This window comes from Manis pentadactyla, chromosome 13 (assembly GCF_030020395.1).
Source record: "Manis pentadactyla isolate mManPen7 chromosome 13, mManPen7.hap1, whole genome shotgun sequence".
In the NCBI taxonomy this organism is placed as follows: domain Eukaryota; kingdom Metazoa; phylum Chordata; class Mammalia; order Pholidota; family Manidae; genus Manis; species Manis pentadactyla.
In genome coordinates, this window is record NC_080031.1 from 9,394,029 (window position 1) to 9,414,400 (window position 20,372).

The window sequence follows — 20,372 nt, forward strand, 5'->3', positions numbered from 1 at the left end:
TGGGACCCCTATAATACGGATATTGTTCCTTTTGGATTGTTCACACAGTTCTCTTAATATTGTTTCATTCCTGGAGATCCTTTTGTCTCTCTCTATGTCAGCTTCTTTGCGTTCCTGTTCTCTGATTTCAATTCCATCAATGGCCTCTTGCATTCTATCCATTCTGCTTATAAACCCTTCCAGAGTTTGTTTCATTTCTGCGATCTCCTTTCTGGCATCTGTGATCTCCTTCCGGACTTCATCCCATTTCTCTTGCGTATTTCTCTGCATCTCTGTCAGCATGTTTATGATTCTTATTTTGAATTCTTTGTCAGGAAGACTGGTTAGGTCTGTCTCCTTCTCTGGTGTTGTCTCTGTGATCTTTGTCTGCCTGTAGCTTTGCCTTTTCATGGTGATAGGAATAGTCTGCAGATCTGGGACGAGTGACGGCTGGAAGGACTTCCTTTCTTGTTGGTTTGTGGCCCTCCTCTCCTGGGAGAACAGCGGCCTCTAGTGGCTTGTGCTGAGCAGCTGCGCGCAGACAGGGTTTCTGCTTCCTGCCCTGCTGCTATGGAGTTAATCTCCGCTGTTGCTGTGGGCGTGGCCTGGCTCGGGCAGCTACTCCAAAATGGTGGAGTCGCGTTGGAGCAGGAGCTGCTGGGAGGCTATTTATCTCCGTAAGGGGCCTCCCTGCTCCCTGCAGCCCAGGGGTTAGGGTGCCCAGAGATCCCGGATTCCCTACCTCTGGATTAAGTGGCCCGCCCTGCCCCTTTAAGACTTCCAAAAAGCACCCGCCAAAACAAAACAATGACCACCAAAAAAAAAAAAAAGAAAAAAATGTTTAAATTAAAAAAAAAAAAAAAAGTTTTTAATTAAAAAAAAAAAAAAGGTGCCCGCTCGTTTTTCTTTATTCTCCGGCGCCAGCCTCAGGCATCTGCTCACCGGTCTTTCTGCCCTGTTTCCCTAGTGTTGGGGTCCCTATCCCTTAAGATTTCCAAAAAGCGCTCGACAAAACAAAACAGAAAAAAAAAAAAAAAAAAAAAAATGGTCGCTCGCTTTTCTTATGTCCTTCGGTGGCAGGCCTCTGATGCCCGCTCACTGTTCTTGCTGCCCTGTTTCCCTAGCATCCAGGGTCCCCTGGGCACGCACTGTGTCTGCACTCTGGCCCGGATGGCTGGGGCTGGGTGCTCGGCAGTCCTGGGCTCCGTCTCCCTCCCGCTCTGCCTGCTCTTCTCCCGCCGGGAGCTGGGGGGATGGGCGCTCGGCTCCCGCGGGGCCGGGGCTTGTATCTTACCCCCTTCGCGAGGCGCTGGGTTCTCTCAGGTGTGGATGTGGTCTGGATATTGTCCTGTGTCCTCTGGTCTTTATTCTAGGAAGGGTTGTCTTTGTTATATTTTCATAGATATATGTTGTTTTGGGAGGAGATTTCCGCTGCTCTACTCACGCCGCCATCTTCCGCCCCTCCCCTCTCTAGTATCTAGATTCTTGAACAATGCCTAGTACATAGTAGGTAGTTGATGGCTTATTGAGTGAGTGGCTGAAGCACAAGAGTCCACGAAGCTCCCTAAAAAAGAAGAGAAAAACAAAAATAGGAGAAAATCTCAAAACCAGAAGAGAGTGGTGTCATAAAAGGCAAGAAGGGTGAAGTTTAAAGAATGGAAATGATCATTAGTGTCAAACCTGCCCGAGAGGGTCCTGTAAGATTGGTACCTAACAGCTGCCATTGGTTTTGGCAGCGAAAGGGGTCCTGGTTGATGAAACCGCAGAGAGGCGGTGTGTGGTCCAGCCTACAATGGACAGACTCACACGTCAAAGGGGAGAAAGCAGAGGCAGTGTCATGCCCAGTGGGTCTCAAACCTGGTTGCCCTCCAGAATCACTGGGAAGCTATTTAAATATCCACATTCCCGGACAGGCTCAGGTGCTGACTTGGTAAGTCTGGGGAGGGGCCAGGAAATCTGCATAGTAAAGCTCCTGGCTTATTCTGATAGTTTTGATGAAAGTTTGTCATTCACCAAGTAGTATATTCTTTCACTAAAATATGGCCCTCAAGGGAAAGAAGGAGAAAGAAAGGAGTTGAGGGAGAGCCTTTCTTTTTTTAAAAAATAAACTTAAAGACAAAGATGCGGACAGGCGTAGAGTTGAAAGAACAGTTAAATAGAGAAGTATTATTGAGTTGGAATGAATTAAAATGCATTTAGCTGGATTCTGAACCCCTTAATCTTTGACCAGCTCCCCACCTTCCTGCAGGTTCCCATGGGAGCCATTGAACAGAAGCAGTCCTATTAACTTTGTGGACAGATAAATCAATTTCCACCCAGAAAGTGTTATTTTCTAAGTAGTATTGGATAATATTCAGGCATGTTGTGTAAGAAGCTGGCAGTTATTGGCAGTGCCCCAAATCACTTTTGTTTACTTATTTTCTATTATTAGACCTTACCAAACTCGCTTGCCAGATGGTAAACACAAGCAAGCTATTCTCCCATTATTCTCTTCTTTGCTACCTGCCTTTCTTCCCCTGTACACCTTTCCTACTTAAATAGTCAAGGCCAGAGTCATTTCACAGGAGGGTACAGTTTCAGCATGAAAACCCAGCCTTCTCTTTTGTCAGTGATGGTGTGACCCTACATTTGAGGTCAGTGGCACCCAAAACTTTTACCATAAGAAATTACCATTCCTATTGTCTTTCTCCCCATGCACGCTGAATGTTTCAAAATATTTATCTGCCCAACTAATAGTGACTATTAAGTACAACTGATGTCCACCATTTATGGTACGCATTCCAAGGTCCAGATACTGCCCTAGATATTTTCTATAGATGATTTGCACCATTCCTAAGCCTCACTGTCATTTAATATGGCATGTGGAATACCCACGCCTGACACTTGGGAAAGTCGAGTAATTTGCCCAGTATCACCCTGCTAAGTGGCAGAGTCAGGACTAGAGTTTGTCTTCCTACCTTCAAATCCTGAACTCACAATTTAATGCCCAATGCAGTTCTATAAGTGCTATTTTATTGTCCCCATTTTTGTGGGGGAAAAGGCTAAGAGAGGAAAAATGACTTGGCCAAAGTTTAGCGCCAATAAGAAACAAAGCTGGGGGCAAATCTAGATTTGTCTCCATGCCATTTCTACATCTACTGCCTAAAATAACTTCTTTCCCTGTTATTATTAATCAGAGACATAGATCATCAGAGCCACTCTGAGACTTTTGACACTTCCAGTCATGATAATTGCTAACACAAAAGGTTGTTCTGATTATAGCCAAAAGCAAAGAAATGTAATAAATTAGTCTGCACAGCCTTAGTGTGGGTAAATGTACAGTGTGTTAGGCTCTAGAAATATTAAATTGTAGCTTGCATGTCCCCATAACTGTTTGGAATCCCCTGGATCTCTCCAAACCCCTTCTGGGCGTAAGGGGCATTGCCCCTTACGTGTTGTCTGGGAGAGAAAGAACTATTTCTGCTTAGGAAGCACCAGTGCAGAAAAGATGCCAAATTCAGTCTTCCTTGCAGTGAAGCTGTATTTTCCAGAGGGCAAAAGGACACCTTCCTGGTGGCTTGTGGGGTTAGCCTGTGCTTTTCTGGAAGGGTCCCTGGTTGGGGAGGGAGGTGGGGCACCAGGGGCATCATGGGAATTTACCCAGCCCGCGTGGCCCAGTTCCCTGGCATAGCCGATGAATTTCTGCCTTCTGAAATGTGCATTGGCTCAGGTTACAGCCGATTTTCCCCAGCCCTCCCCAATGTTCCTGGTTTAATGTGACCTTCTAGGATAAGCTCCCAGCACTCTCTTGCAGGGGAGAATGAGATGAGGATTACGGATTCGATTCGCTTCAGCGGGTTTCCCCTCAGGAATATTCCGGAATTTAAAGATGCACTTCCCCACCTTATTTAGTAACACAGTCTAGCGTTTCCAAATTTAATTTGTATGGCGATTTTCATCTGAAGTCTGAATTCACGAAAGGACAGAATTAAGTCATCCTAACGCCTTCTCTAGCTGTCTTGGGGAACAGCAAGCAGTTGCTTATTCAAGGCCCTTTCCTTGCAATGTTAAGCCGATTTTCAGTTATCTGGAGCCCAGGCCAAGTCAGTCCAGGTCCTTGTTAAGTTTTTTTAAGGCTTTCTAACAGGCATTTTCATCTGCTAGTGCCCTCTGCTGGACTTCAAGTTCTCAACTTCTCTAAGCTGTAGAGCCCAGACTAGGCACCCCATCTCACCAAGGCCTTGACTGGAACCGAGTGGTTGGGGATGTAGCCCTTGACCTTCTGGCATTCATACTCCTCTGTCAACACTTTGTATGGTGGTGTCTCTCTTCATGACCTCAGGGACTGGCAGACAGGTTCATTTATGGAGCAGGGTGAGCTGCTTGGTATTCAGGTGGCTGGTACCATTTGAAAAGGCCCATATGGGAGAAGGATTGAAGGTGTTTATATGAGTGAATGAGGCAGTGTCTGAATCTCTGGGAACTCTGCTCAATATTAATTCTTGGGGTTGAATGGAGAAGGGTTGGCATCTATCTCACTCATTTAAGCCTGTTGAAACACAAGTTCCGAAAATGGGAGGAGAGAGGGCCAGGCCTTCCTGAGGGCTCTAGAGGAGGTAGGATCCCATGTACCCAAAGGCTGTTGCCACAGTGGTTTTGTCTGCAGTCCCTCCTGTTCAGCGTTTGGCTCTGTGACACGATCCCTGAAAAGCCCCCAACCAGGAGTGCCATCTGTATCCCGTCCATCCTTCTAGTGTTGGTGCCTTCCAGTCCTGGACAGGGAGTTCTTTACATCACCATCTAGCATAGTGTCTGCCCATGATAAGCGTGTGGCAAATGGAGCCGAACTAGAATGCTTTTTCTTCTCAGTTCTGCTTGTCCTAAATCTATCCAATTTCAAATATCAGCACAAAAACCCTGTTGTAAAGACAGACTTCTCTTACTTTCCCCAGAAGGAAGTAATCTTTCTGTAGTTTCTGTTTCTGTAGCATTTAATATTTACTTCTAAGAGCTACTCTTTTCTACTTTTAAATGTACTTATTTATATTAATTCTTACTTTCCAGATTGTAAGTGCCTGGAGAGCAGCATCTCTGTCTGATTCATATCTTTCTTTTCTGTGACCCACCAAACAATGCTTCACATATAATAATAATGTCATTGGTACAGCAGTTATTAGGTCCCAGTCACTGTCCGCCCTATGTTCATTCTTTAATCCTTGCAACAGCTTTGCAAGGTAAGAAGGATCATTAACATCTATCTTCATTCTTTAGGTAAGGAAAATGATGTTAAAAGTTGCTCAGGGTCGAATTCAATAACTAGGAAATGGAATTGCTTGGAATCAGTCCCAGGCAGCGTATTGCCGAGTCTGGACTTAACTGTGTTCTTGATGTTGCCTCCATGTGCATGCAGAGGGCATTGTAGAAATGCTTGTCGAATGCATGCAGGGTGATATGTCTTCATTAGAACCAATATCCACTTTGAAGGTGATCCATTGTTGCTTTCATGTGCACCCTCTGAACTGTTTACTGAGCAATGGGAAGGCCAAACGGGACACCAGAGGGTGGTTCTAGTTTTGGTTTCTAAAGCCCTGGCTGGGTTGGCCTGTTTGAGGTTCTGGTTTGGAAGCCAACAGTGTCATCTAGTGGGATAACTTGCTAATAACAGCTCAAAATTATTTTTCTGGAACCCTGGCCGATTGTCATTTAGTTCTGGGAAACCTGATTATTAGCTTAACTGTAAATTTTGATTGCCAGAGGGAGGGTAGGGGGAGAAGGAAGAGCCAGCCCATGAGGGCTTCAATGGAGTCAAGTTTGATCTCTTCCTTGAAGAGGCTGCAATGCTGATTGTGGTCTTTTGGGTTGGTTGAGCTCCATTGGCTATTAGTGTAAAACACTGGGCCCCAGACCCCCTCCCTCCTGCTTCTCACGTGTGCTGCCAACAGTGTAGACTGCTATTCTCGCTCACGTTCGCCTCTGGAGCTGTGTCTGCTTGGGAATTTGAGTTCCGATCATCTGTGTCACCTCCGGTAGTAAAACGCGTACTCCAGATTGTGTAAAAGACTGTGCCTAATGGACGTAACAGGTCACTCCCGACGTGAGAAACCCCATCGGTCAACAAACAATAGCGTAATTTTGTTATAAGGAGTTTATAATAAGCAAGTTTGTGAGGCTTTGCAAAGGGGAAATGATAAGTAGCCCCTCCACAGTGAACAAGTGGCAAAAAGCACTTTGTGTAGAGTAAACGGAAGAAAAAAGGATTGTGTGCACACTTCTTCCTGCCAAGCAGCCGGGTGCTTTGTGTTTGGTGCTGTTCTGGTTCCTTGTGTGCGTGTATGTTTGAAAATTTTATGTAAATTGCTTCTAAGTTCATTTATTTGTGCTGAAGGAATAGAACATATGAGCATGGTTATAACTGTGACCACAGAATATCATGTACAAGCACTTACCCTACAAGATGGTTCAGAGTTTACAGTCCACTGGGGATCTGGGCTAAGGAATACCCTCCATGGTGATCAATGTTTTATTGCAGTGGACAACCCACCAGAGCAAAGAAACAGTTTTGGTTATACTGGTGCCTCGGTTAGAAAGTGACATTATGGTAGTAGGAATTTATTATTAATAGAATCTAGGCAAAGAAGGGATTTGCTAACTTTTTAAGTGAAGGGCCAGGTAATAAATATTTTAGGCTTGTGGGTCTAATGGTCTGACCACTTAACTTATTCAGCTCTGTCTTAACTACTCAGGTCTGCCATTATAGCCAAAAAGCAGCCATACTGTGTCAATGAATGGGTGTGGCTGTGTGCCAATAAATCTTTATGACACTGAGTTTTGAGGATCAGTGTCATGAAATACTCGTTCCCTATTATTTTTTCCCCGATCATTTAAAAAAGTCAACACCATTCTTAGCTCATGGGGCTGTAAAAAAACAGGCGGCTCCTGATTTGGCCTGCGATCCGTAGTTTGCAGACTCCTGATTAGATGCCTGGACTAGTTAATAATTAGCAAGTAATAAAAATTATTTGTTCATCAGCTCTGTGTTCAGTTAGTGTCGTGAGGTGCGTGAACGGCTTTTCTTTCTCTGAGTGAGATGGAAGACAGTTGATTCCACAGGACTTCAATGTAAGCATCTTCAAGAAATCTACACTGAGACTCTATAATCATCTTCCCACAGGGCTTTAAGGAGCCGAGGGACTCCACCTTGGAACCCCTCTTTTATCCCTCACCCTCCTCAGCCTTCCCTGGAGGCAGAGAGGTGGGCCAGGTGAAGCCTGACCCCTCCAGCCTTTCTCCCTGCTGAGAGCCCCCTCCCCTAGCCCCAGGCTGCCCCAGCGCCTGCAGAGTCTCCAGAGGTAGAAGAATGGGATTGTAATCCTGTCATGCAGATTAAGAGCCCTGGGTGCATAGAAAGCTGGGGGGCATTCCCACTGAGATTACAGAGCTGGGGAAGAACAAGGTGACAGTCTTCCTTGTCTGCATTAGGTGTGGCAGGTGGGGTTTTCAGCACATTTGTGTCATTCCTCAGAGCCACTGTCTGTCAGGAATGCTGTGTAAACTTACACAGGAACTTGCATCTTTAAAATTTTGTAATCCCATTTCTTTGTCTGGCTGAAGTCTAAATGACTGCCCCAAGGGTTGAGAAAGAAGCACACGGTAACGGTTCACATCCTGTGTCTTCCCTCAGCAGCCAGCAGAGCAGCCAGCAGAGCAGCCAGCAGAGCAGCCATGAAGATGATTCCAGCAGGTTCCTGAGTCCTCGGGCCCTGGAAGAGAGGTAAGATCAATGGGGGGCATGGCTGCAGTGACCACCAGGGAAGAGGAACCGTCTGCGTGAGACTGCCCTTTGGGGGCACGTGAGAACTGTGGGAAGCTGGAGGGAAACACGAGGCAACCAGGCCTCTGCTCTGAGACTGATTAGAAAGCCAGGACATTCAACCAGGAAGTGAGGGGGCAGGACAGCAAGGGCTCTCAGTGTTCAGCAAGGGGAGAAGTCAGTGTGTGGCAAACCAAATATGTAGGGGAGGCGTCAAAGGCAGCTTAGGATTGAGGCACCCCCAAAGTGAGGGTGCAGTGTGGATCAGGAGGGGAAAGGGCCTCTCACGCCTCGGGACAGCTGCCTGGCCTGGGACGGAAGGAATGGCACCGGGTGTCAGCAGAACACCAGGACTGGCATGGATTGCGGGTGTCGGAGGTTGATGGGCAGCACGCCAATAAGGACACTCCCAAATGCCTGATTCCAGATTTGGGGTTCCACTGGTTCCACTAGGTCAGTGAATTAGCTGAGGTCCAGCCCCCATCCACTTCATGTAGCACCTCTGAGTGGTGGACAGAGCAATACTTTAAACCTCTATGTCCAGAGACAGTTGACTGCGCTGCGGTTCACTCAGGCGAGGTCATCTCAGGGCTCTGCTCTTGTCCAGCTCTGTTTACCATCTTTATCAACAAACTGGATGAAAAAGCAGATGGTGCTTTTGCCTCTCTTACCAGATATGCAGCTGAGGGGGTGCAGAGAATACCAAGGATGATAGAGTCAGGAGGTAGTAGGATTTCAAATAGATCAATGTGTAGAAATGATGGGAGATTTTTTTTTTTAAAGGAGATGTGGTATTCTGTATTTGCATTATATGTTTATACACTTATATCAGAATAGTTCCTCAAGTGTAGGATTACCACAAGGAGCCTAACTTGACAGGATTTCATGGGAATAAGAACTTGGAGGTTTTATTTCCCAGCCAGACGAGCTGGGAATAGGACACAGGTACCAAATAATCCTTGAAAGTCGGAACTCATTCATGGAAGTGTGGCGCATGGATTACGAAGAAAAAAATAAACTCTTGCTGTAGTCTGGTCTAGTTTGCCCACATATCGGGTGTGTTACGCCCAATTTTTCTTCAGAAATGGGTGTGGATAAATTAGAGAAGAATGATCGGGATGATAACTGTATCATCATAAGGATCAGCTGGGAAAAGGGTTTAGCCTGGAAAAGGGACGGTTTAGAATCACAATAACAGCTCTCTTTAGCTACCTGACAGCCCAGGAAATAGAACTAGAAGGGTAGAAGGCCGAGCGGGAGGATTTCAGCTCAGAATAAGGAAGCGCTTTCCCTGCTTAGAGCTGCGCTGCAGTGGATAGGCCGTGCAAAGTAATGCCCGATCCGCTCCACGGAAGTGTTCAAGCAGAAGCTAGATAGTGTGTCAACAGGGATTCCGGCCTGGGTGAGACGGTGGGACCCCTGTAATCCTTAGCTCTGTAGATTATTAAGTTTTGTGAGTTCTGCCCTAGTTTGCAGTTTTATGCTCATTATTAACCAAAATTAACAGTTCAGCTCGTCAATTTAGACAAAATGTATACGGAGGCCCAGGGCCCCCGAGAGGCAAAGATTAATCATTCTTGTCAAGATGTTTAATGAGTTATGATCCGATGGCAGCTCCCTCAGTCTCTAGAGTGGCCTACGCTCTCTTTTCAGTGCTTTCTGGTTTCACCGACCACACTCTCAAAATGAGAAGGGGCCATGGAGCTTGTCAGCCCAGCTCCCTTCCCTGTGCTCATGCGCGAAATGCTTGAGGAGTGCGCTGCCCTTTTCTGCTCATATTTTCAGAATATGGCTATGAGCTCCATGACTGGCAAATTCTCAACTCCCTTTATGTTATCTCTGCAGCTTGGGCATTCCTAGGAGAGATAAGTGCTGATTTGCACAGACTTTAATACATTTTGCCCAAGGCAGCTTCATCTCTTACTCTAGGACGTGGCCGTTTGCTCACTGGGTAGAGCCCTGCCTTTTGTTCGCTCTTTGGGGTGTATATTGATATAAATTATATTCTAGCTCCTTCTCTGCCCACTCTGCCAACCAAATGAAATGTCACGAAGGGTCTCCCATTAAACCTCTCCCCAAAAGAATCCTCCACATGTCTTCCCTGCTGTTTACTGGTCCTCTGCCTGGCCCTGAATTCTTCCTGGTGGACGGTGGCTATCAGTCCACTTACCTTGGGCAGTATGGGAAGCAAGGGTTGTTATCACAAGTGTGCCTCATGTACATGGTCGTCCCTTTGGACTCCTCCCCTCTGAAACTCAGCACTGGTATGTGTTCACCGGGGCCTTTCTGAATGAAGTCTTCTCTCTCTTCTCAGCCAGTGGGTTCTCCTGGAGAGAATTAAATCCCCAGAGTACTAATTAATCACCCAGCCTCAGCTTGGAACAAACCCTTACACCCTGTACCTCATCCTTACTCGAATGTTTTTACCCAATTAAGAGATGCTCTGCGGCTTTTGGGATGTTGGTCTGAGATATCCTGGCATGGGGCAAATGTGAGATCCGCATCCTGGGGAGAGTTTCTGGCAGTGGTGAGGATCTGGCGCAGGCTTCTTGCTCTGGGCCCCATCTGATGGGCAGCACAGCTTCTGGTTATCGCGGCATTTCCTACACAGGTAGAACCTGAGTGTGCCCACGTCATCCGCTCTTTGCCACTCCACTGGGAGGCAGGTAGAGCAGGCACTATTATCATAGATTGAAGATGCTCATGCATGAGGTGGGTGATATGGACCCTTTTCTGTGGCTGCTCCTAATTCCCCAGATCGCGTAGTTAATGATAGGATGAAGGACGGTTTCAGAGAGCAGGGGGGAAAAAGTCACACTGATTTCTTCTGTTTTAAAGATGAAAATTATGATCCTTGAGGGTGAGATTCACTTTCAACTCATTAAATAAAACATTGATTTTTCTTTTTCTTGTGCAAGGTTCAGAAGGATGTAATACTTAGAGACAAAATAGCCACCCCACTGTTATATTTTAAAAGTCTGCATTATGGCGAAGGGGGAAATGCTTCAGTATGGTGTCCAAACCTCAGGACTCCTGAGAATTTTTCTCCTCCTTCCCATCCCTGTTCTGTCCTGAAGGAAAAAGGCCTTTGGGACCATGGTAGGGGCAGAGGGTAGGTGGGTTCAGGGAGAGATACGCCTCTCCTGGGTGGGTGTGCCTCAGGGAGCAGTGTTGAATTTACGCAAGAATCCATTTATTGGTTAAATGGGGATTGTCTGAAAGATAGCAATATTCTCCTCCGGTTTCCAGGAGAAAGCAAAATAGATTTAACTTCCCTGAAGTATGTATGTGTGTGGCTGTGTAATGCAATATGGGTCATTAATCCATTTTCATGCATGTCAGTGAAGCTGGGGGTATGCTTCAAGAACATCAGTTCCCAGCCCAAACCGGACCAATCATAAGGGTCTCTCAAGTCTCCAGATCTCTATTTGGTACATTCATCCAATGGCAAGAACTTGCAAACAAAGCCAGGACTGTGGAAAAAGGAGCTGTTTCACTAAGGATCTTATGCAATGTTCGTTTGAACAGAACATGGTCTCAGTTAACCAGGAAACCTTCAGTGGTGGGAGGATTGGGTGCTGGGCAGGCCGGGGTGGACCGAGTACCAGGGCAGGGCTGCATGCACGCACGTAGACGGTCCTGCATGCAGGCTCAGGTGCCACAAATCCTTATTGCACATCTACAAACTACTGGGAACTTCTGGAGTCCAGGCTGCAAGGGGAATGGAGGCTCGCTGCCTGCCGGTGGGTCTCTAGTATATTGGGAAGAGCGAAGCCTAAGAGTCAGACTTAAGTTCTGACTACTTTCTTCCTTATTAACAGTGCATTTTAAAGGCAATTTACTTACTTTTACTCAACCTTAGTTTCCTCACTCGTAAAAGTCTTTTCTTGCAGAGATGAAATGAGAGCACGTGATAAAGTGCCTCGTACTAAGCAGGTGCTTAGGAAGTGGTAGCTACTAGCACTCTGAATTTGGCTCTCATGAGATTGTACTCTGTTTCTTAGCGGATCTATGCTTTGCTGTCCTTGAAGAAACAGAGACAAAGAATGTGTAGAATATTGATCACCTGCAGAAAGGCATATATACACACTAAATTCAAACAGATGAGCCATATATACAAGTATGTAAGTATAATATGTAATAATTTATACATGTGGAATTTTGTATAAAGTACTAAAATGAAAGGATTTGTTTACTTATGTGCTTGACCATCTGCAATCTTGCACACACTTTTAGATATAATCCTCTCAACAATCCCACCAAATGATGCTATTATCTTCATATTAGAGTTTCGGAAACAGGCTCAGTGGAGTTAAGAAATTTGCCTGAGTAACACAGCTACTCTGCTTGGGGGTGAGGATGAGGGGAGGGAACAGGGGTGGTTTCCAGAGAGAGTCCACAGAAGGGGCTGTGCCTCAGCCGAGTGCTGCGAGATGAGTAGGAGTCTGTCACATGGGTAGCATTCCCAGGCGAGGGAACAAGATGTGCATAAGCATGGAGGCGTGAGAAAGCAAGCCGCGTTCAGAACTACAAATACTTGGGTATTGCTGCCAGTCAAGTCGCGGGAGAGGGGTAGCTCACGAGTGGCAGGAAAGGATCTTTGCACAGGTAGGCAGGTGCCTGGTCATGTTACATCCTGCCACGAGAGAGTAAGCTTTGATTACAGATGAGGGGAGATGAGTGAGGATTTTGAGACAGGGGGTACCCAGGTGACTCCCAGGTATTCTCGTGAGAAGAATTACTTTGGTCCTAGTGTGAGAGATGGATTTAAGGGGCAAGCACTGGAAGCAGGCAGACAAGGAAGGAAACCGTGGCAGTTGCTGACCCATTTGTTCCCTCATTTAACAAGAATTTATTGAGCACATACTGCAGGATAGCTACTCTTGCAGGTGTTGGGGGCTACAGCTATGAGGATAACCATTGTATCTCCTCTAGTGGTGCTTACTTTCTAGGGAGGGGAGATAGATAATAAACAAACAAGGTAATAAGTGCTATAAAGAAAAGGGTGACTCTTTACTAGGCCTACCCTCATTTGGATGGGAGGGACAGTTTCCTGACGTGGTGGTATTTAAGCTGAGACCAGATGAGCACATTTCTGAATTACAGAAGTGAGAGCAGAAAAGGAGGAACCAATTGAAGGAATTTGTTAAGTAGGTTTGACAAGTCTTCCATCTGGGTTGAGAAAGGGTGCCTGGTGTGAACCTAAGGCTTCCAGCTCAGTCAGCAAATACACTGCAGCAGAGTCCACAGGTAAGTGCCTGCCTGGCTTGTGATCATGCTTCTGCTGCTTGCTGTGTGACCCTGTGCAAATCACTTCAGCTCTGTGCCTCACTCTCCTCGTCTATAAAATGGTTGTAATAATAGTTCAGACCTCATAGAGTTGTTGAGAGGATTGAATGTATTGTGTGCATGATGACTAGAATAGGAATAGTGCCTGTCACATGGCCAGTATTACATATGTGCTTGCTATTATTATTACTAACATTATTATTATTATTATTATTATTATTAAAATGTTGGGGAAAGGGAAGAATTTGAAGAGCAGGGGTGATAGTGAGTTTAATTTAGACATGTGGAGTCTACCCATGGAGCATGCAAGTGGAGAGAGATCTAGCCAATTGGCTATACGCATTTGAAGCTCAGGAGCAGGACTGAAACTCCTTGTTTAGAGATGAGAATGGAGTTGAGGCAAGAGTTTAAAGGTTAACAGAGTTTAAGCAGAAGGCAAAGGAAGGAAGAATTTGCAAAGCATTGCCCACTGAAGCTAGGAGCTTGAGGAGATAGAAATACCTTAGAAGCCAGAAAGAAGAGTCACAGAGGATGGAGATAGGTTAAGATAAGAACTAAAAAGGTTCTAAAGCAGTGGCACTTGGGAGGTCATTGGTTGACCCACTGTTCAGCAGTTTTAGAAGAGAATATATGAGGGGAGGAAGAAAGACTGAACATGGAAAATTCATTCTAGACGTTTGACTGCAAAGAAGAGAAATAGAGATGATGCCTAGAGGAATAGGCAGCAATGGCTGGGGAGAATTTGTATTTTAATATTCTTTAGTCTCTGATGTAGAAACTGAAAGTCAAGGATGAGAATATCAGAGAGGATATCATGCATTTGTTCATTCACTCAACCAACACATCAATTATATGCTGTGAATTCATCAACTTTCCAGTCTTACTAAGGGGATAATATTAACACAACTGAGCATATGGCAGGAAAAACAAACTTAGGCATGTGTACTTAAGGAAGGGAGCATGGTTCCATGAGAGTGTGTATCAAAGAAATTGGACTTACACAGAAGGGGGTGGGAATGAGGGTGTCCTGGTTGAGCTAAGACCAGAAGGACGAGTCTGAGATGAGAAGGAAGCAGTGCAATGAGCCAGAGGAGATGAGATAGGATGGACAGGAGATGGGGCGGCCAGGACAAGGACTTGGGTCTTTAAGCTAAGAGCATCAAGAGACTATTGCAAGCCTTTAAGAAGGGAGGCTATAGGACCACATTTGTGTTCTAGAAAGATTGGAGAAAGGATGGAGGCAACCTTGGAGCATGGGGAGAGATCAGCTGGGGCACTTAGGAGCCTATTACAGTAGTCCAGTCTGAGGATATTGCTAGCTTGGACTTGCGATAGTGATTATGAAAAAAGATAAAGAAATGGATGAATTCAAGATATATTTAGGGGATAAAATGTCCAGATCTTTGTGATATATTAGATGTAGGGTATGAGAGAGAAGAGAGATCTTCATAGTTAGTCCTGGGGTTCCAAAGATAAGATTAGGAAGAAAAGATAAGAGATAAAGAAACAATGTTTTAGAGGAGGGAAGAATAGATAGATCTAGATCACTGGTGAAAGGATTAGCCTTGAATTGGAGAGAATAATGGATGTGGGTATAGGTGAGTTCATAGGTGATTTCATAAGAAGGTAAGAAGGTTGACACCAGGATCTGTTTTCTCTGTGTAAGTAGGAAATTATCATCTCCTAAGATCAAGGAAGGTGGATTTGGAATAATAGATTTTTAATGGCCATAAATAATTTGGAAATTTCTTGTATCACTTTGTCTCTGACTAGTGTAAGTCCGGGGAGAGGAAATCCCGGGGCAAAATACCTCTAAAAACTGAAATCAGTCAAAGGGAGAAATAAAGTTTAAAACCCATTTATTGCTTACAAACTGCAGTCCAGGGCTGTCTTTCGCCTCTGCTCCAGAAGAAGCCAGCCAGCAAACCAGCCCCCTCCCTTTAACCGCTCAGGTTCAGACACGCCCTCAGTTGCCCAGGTAATTACCCACTGACATGGAGATGAACTCTCCACCCCTGAGGATATGCAAATGACTAAAGCCAGGCGAGATATTCTGGAAATGTGATAATTTTACCTACACTAGCTTAAAAGATGTTCATGTCGTCCATGTCCTGTTAGGACTCACCATCACTTCCTGCAGTTGGGGTACGGAGGGGAAGCTTCCCCACCCCTGGTCCAGGCACAGTAGTTGCAGGTGGTGGCTAATCCCATCCAAGCACTTGCCCCATGGCGTGCACCCTGCAGTTCAGTGCTCTGTCTCCCCTCCAGCCCATGAGACTCTGCCGCACAGAGACCGCATCTCTCATGTCTGGCACAGAGTACGTCTCAGCAGATGTTTGTGGAATTCATGAATGAACAAATGGAAAAAACAAAGTAATGGAATTGGAGGCCACAGGGTGAGCCTCTGGAATTGCAGCAAGGCCCGAATACAGGCCCACTACTTCCAACTCAAGGTGCGGCCGTTAGAATAGATAGCTTCCCATCAGAAGGAAAGGTGTTTTCAATTCTGCTTATTCTGTCCCGGAAATCATCCCCAAATAGCATATTTCCAGAGCACTCTGGCTCCATCCGCCCCAGGGACACTCAGTGATCTCTCCAGGCAGCGCCCTCACCCCGAGGAAGGAGCCGAGGAGCGAGCCCTGGGGGAGCGGCGCCCGCTGCCCCCCTCTGCCCAGCGCAGCAGCTGACATCACAGGCAGGTGCAGCTCCATCCTCCCTGTCTGAGGACAGAGCAGGGGACAGAGCAGGAGGGCACACTCACCAAGTGCCCAGCGCGCTGCCACATGTTGCAAGATGGAGGAGGGCTCTGCTTGGAGCTGTGGCCCCGGGCCAGAGGCTGGGGGGAGCCTCAGGCTCTTCCGCCCTGGGGCCTCCACCTGCCTGGGGTCTGTCCTGAGGGAGAGCTCCTGTGCAGGAGCTGTGCTTGACAGCTGCAGGGGCTGCAGAGGCAGCAAGTCCCTGCGGCTCCAGAGGGAGCCCCCAGCCCCGGAGGGCCCAGCGGCCATGTGGCGGGCCCTCCCCTGAGCCCAGCATGGTGCAGAACCTGCACTCTGAGACTGTCTCTTGCAGCACAGCTGTACGCAGGCCTGTCACCACCACGCCTCCTCCCTGAGGAAGAAGCTGTCCTTTCTGCGAGCCAAGTAGGTGGCAGGGGGCCCCTGATCAGGGCACGAGGAGCAGTTGGCCCTTGGCTTGTCTGGACTTACCTACGGCTGTTGGCAGAGGTGGGAGTGCTTCTGCGGGGGGTTGGCTCCCGTGTTTGGGGATATTGCAGATCCTTGCCAAGTGCCAGGCCCCCCAGAGGGAGAAGGAGTGATCTGTGGCAGAGGCTGAAGGTAAAGGATAGAGGGGATGCGCCAAATGCGGCTGTGTGGCTGGCCCTTCCGTGTGGATGAGATGGTGGACTGGGCCCCACTCTGTGTCTCCTGAGGAGGTTGCCTGGCTCTCTGGGTTCTTCACAAGTGGCTGGAGATCATTATTTTGCTCTTTCTTGGTAACTTACTTCAGTTGGTAGAGAACTTGAGGTGCTGTAGAGAATGGTGTAGTTTACTGGTGTCTTTGGGGGTGTTGATAATTCCCTTCCGGTGGTCGGGACCTCCTGTGAACGGAGATCCGGGCATGTTGACCTTGTGTGGTCGCTTGTCATACCCTCTTGTCTGGGACTTCGCTCTGACTGCAGGCAGCCTGAGCGGGCTGCTGGGAGACCTGAGCATAGAGCAGGCGTGGGACGTGGGCCCCGTACCCGGCAGATCTGTGGCGCCGTGGCTCCTGGCCCAGCATGCGGGGCCTAGGCTTTTGTGACAAGTGGAGGATAAGAGGTTTTGGAGGAGAAAAAGACTCCAGCCCTAGGATCAGAGCTAAATTCGGAGGCTGGCGGGCACTGAGGGTGGGGAGTCTGGGTGGTAAAGTCAGCTTATGGGCAGGTTGTCACTGATACCTGTGAAGAGAAACACACCAGTAAGAAAAAGGAAAGATGGGCAGATGGGTTGAGGAGAGAAGAAGAAGGAAGGAAGGAAGAGAGAGAGGCTACGTGGGTTTTGAAGGTAGGTAGCGGCCAGAGGTGGTGGCTTGATCTGGATTCTCTCTCTCTGTCTTACACACACACACACACACACACACACACACACACACACACACACACACACATGCACGCACGTGTAGATGCCCATGAGTTAGCCATCTACTGACAAGAGTTCTCTCTCCAGGGCTTTTCTTATGGAAGAAGTTTTGGGAGTGGTGGGCAGAGACCAAGTCCGTACTCCTATGAGATGACCTCTCAGTACTGACTCCCCCGTGCTGTGTGTGCTCACGGTGGGCACCCGGCGGGCAGTGACAGATTCCCCGACCCTGTGGTCCCGTGCTGGGCCAGGAGTCCCTGCAGTGGTCGTGTGGAGCTCAGGAACACTCTGATGACCGAAGGACCTTAGTGTAAGTTCTGGCTCCGCCACTTCCAGGCTTTCGTGCTGTCATGAAATCATCTTACCCTCCCTGAATCTGTTCCATTCCCTAAAAACAGAGATGGCTGTACCTCCTTTGGGGATCCAGATGAGCTCGGGTGGGAAGAGCACGTAGCACTCTGGCCCTTGCTGCCGTTGTCAGCCATCAGTAGACTTGGCTCAGCCGTGAGGGAAGTGGGAGGTGAGTTTGAGCTGCTGGAGGACTGTGGGTTGGAGAATCTGGTTGGGGTGAGCCACCAGCGAGCCCAGGAGAGGCGATGTTTGGTGACTCCTTGGTTGCCAGGAGAAGCCAGTCCCACGAACTCCTGCCCTCACTTTCCTAGTTTGTTTTCCGTCTCAGCACTAAGCATGTTGTGATTGTGTTTATTTGTTGACTTGGTTGTCGTCTGATTCCCCTAGTAGTCTTTAAACTCCATGAGAGCAGGGCCTGCCTCTGATTTACTCACTAGTGTGTACCTAACTCTTAGCTCAGTGCCTGCACATAGTAGGTGCTCAATAAGTACTTGTGCAACAAGTCAGTGAACACACATAATTGCCTATACTTTTTGCTAACACTCACATTCTGTGGTCTTGAGATTCTGTGACTCTGCCCCAAACTGAGGTCCAGTGACTAGCCCTTGTATATGTCTATTAATCTTTGTGACATCTTTATGGTCATGGAAATGGTTTGGCGACTGCCCCTCATGTGCTCTCCTTTCTCTGTTTCACATGCACATGTACTTAGGGGATCACACGGTCTTGGAGAGACAGCACCTGTGGCGTTTGGCCAGCGGAGAGGAACTTTATTTTAGGTGGGGCTGAGCTCTGGCCTCGGGGGCAGGGCAGAGAAGCAGGTGGATCCTTCTCTCTCCCCCTCCCTCCCGAGTTCCCGCTTTGCAGCTCCTCCCTGGCAGTCCTGGCGGCTTCTGTTGCTGTCAGCAGAACTGTCTGCAAGTTGAACCATCACCTGCTCTGTGTTTCTCCTACTCCCAACATTTCTCCTTTTCTGCCTGAGAAAGGTGGGGGGTATTAATTATAGCTCAGCGAACTGCTCTGTCTCTGCTGATGCCATAGTTGGCATTTAGATTTGGACAACTGGCAGGATGGATGGTAAATTTCATTGTCCAGCTTCCCCTCCCTCCTGCTGGGTGAAATCTCATCTTCTTACCAGCCTGGGGGAAAAAGGAATGCGAGTGGGTGACAAGTTGAGGGCTCCAGCGGCCTCCCCTGCTCTGTACTGTATTCTTTGTCTCCCTCTTACCCCAGGGTTGAGATGCAGCTTGGGGCTGAAACCCTGGGCTTCTCTTCCACATGTCACTGATCAGTAATGTAAGCTCGGGGCAGCCCATGTAGAGACCACTCCCTGCTTTCTGCAGGAGCTGAAGAAGTTGTTGAACTAGAAGCTGATACAGTAGTCCCTCCTTATCTGTGGAGGACACATTTCAAGAGCCCCAGTGGATGCCTAAAACTGTGAAAGTACTGAACCCTGTATACTTTTGCTTTTTCCTATGTGTATACACCGGTGATAAAGTTTAATTTATAAATTATGCACAGTGAGAGGTTAACAATAATAATAAAATGTAACAGTTATAACAATATACTGTAACGAGTTATGTGAATGTGGTCTCTCTCAAACTGTCTCATTTGTACTGTACTCACCCTTCTTAGGATGATTATGAGATGATAAAATGCCGATAAAATTACCATGAGGTAAAGTGAGGCAAATGATGTAGGCATTGTGATGTAGCATTAGGCTACTATTGACCTTCTGATGATATGTCAGAAGGAGGATCATGTGCTCCTGGACTGGGTCGACCGTGGTTAGCTGAATCCTCAAAAAATGAAACTGTGGGTAAGAGGGGACTACTGTATTTTAGTTTGGTTTTAAATCCCTGTCGGTAAAGCTTTTTTTGAGCAATTTCCACTAATGTATTTATATAAGTTACATATGTACACTACTGTGCCAAATATTGTATATTATATAATTGAGCAGAAATTTTTAAAGAGTGAAATAAAAGGAAATGTAAGCTCTAATATTATCTTCCCGCACTGCATGGGTAAGCATTCGCGTCTCTTGATAATGAGCAAATGAGCAACCTATCTGGGAGACCAGGATTCTAAGACAGTGGTTCTCAACCTTTAAATAGGTTTCCAAATTACACAAAGCTTATTCAGTATGCAGATTTTTGGGTTCCTCCAGTTCTGAGTCATGTGGACTGGGGGGGTGGGGCTAGGAATTTGTAGTTAACCGTATCCCAAGTGACTCTGGCTCGGGTGGTTTCCAACCACTCTTTGAGAAACATGCCCTGTAGGCCAAAGCTTCTGCTATCCCTGCTCTAGGTAGAAACAAGCACACAGTTTAATAGGGCCTGGTGTCTCATTCCTGGCCTGTGACATGAGTTTAGGGAGCCTTCTGGCAGGCCCTCGGGGGGCCGTTTTGCCCCTAGCCCGGGGATACTTGTATTGATGCATAGCTTCTGTTTTTCTCTTACCTGTCTTCTGCATGACCCGGGAATCCCCACGCTGCAGCAAGGAGAAAGGTAGGCGGGCTAGGGAATGTGTGATTAAATTAATCATGTCATCTTGCCTGTCAGCACCTTTCCTCCAAGCTCAATGCTTCTTTCTTAGGCTCAGGCATGTGCTGGAGCAGTTAACTGCTGCACTGCCTCTGCCTCTGTGCCACTGACGTTCCTCCTAATCTTAAGGTGAAACTCTTCCAGGCAGATGCAGAGAAACCCATTGGCACCGTGGTTCAAAGATAGTCTGAGCTGAGGGAGAGGAGAACTTCCGAGTCCCCCCTCATGTCAGCTCTAGCCCCCAAAACCCACAAACATGAAAGTTCCTTTGTGTCATTCTTTAGGTGAGCATGATGGGGGAGT

General features: G+C 47.1%; 2 protein-coding genes across 13 annotated transcripts in view; one reads left to right on the top strand and one right to left on the bottom strand.

The window, feature by feature from the left end:
* The window catches only part of SCN3B (sodium voltage-gated channel beta subunit 3), a 261,377-nt gene that overhangs the window by 108,786 nt on the left and 132,219 nt on the right, over window positions 1–20,372 (bottom strand). The window lies entirely within an intron of this gene.
* Window positions 1–20,372, top strand: part of GRAMD1B (GRAM domain containing 1B) — a 182,565-nt gene that overhangs the window by 54,004 nt on the left and 108,189 nt on the right. For 4 of the 12 annotated variants that reach the window (XM_057490936.1, XM_057490938.1, XM_057490929.1 and 1 more), the window contains one exon: window positions 7,655–7,729. The exons of 1 other annotated variant lie outside the window; for it this stretch is intronic. Coding sequence is in view for 4 of the 11 variants with exons in the window: in XM_057490929.1 (XP_057346912.1) it covers window positions 7,655–7,729 (75 nt within the window). In the remaining 7 variants the exon portion in view is untranslated. Of the gene's footprint in view, window positions 1–7,639; window positions 7,730–20,372 lie in introns of those variants that run through there. 7 more of the 12 variants (XM_057490932.1, XM_057490933.1, XM_057490925.1 and 4 more) reach the window with 3 other exon arrangements.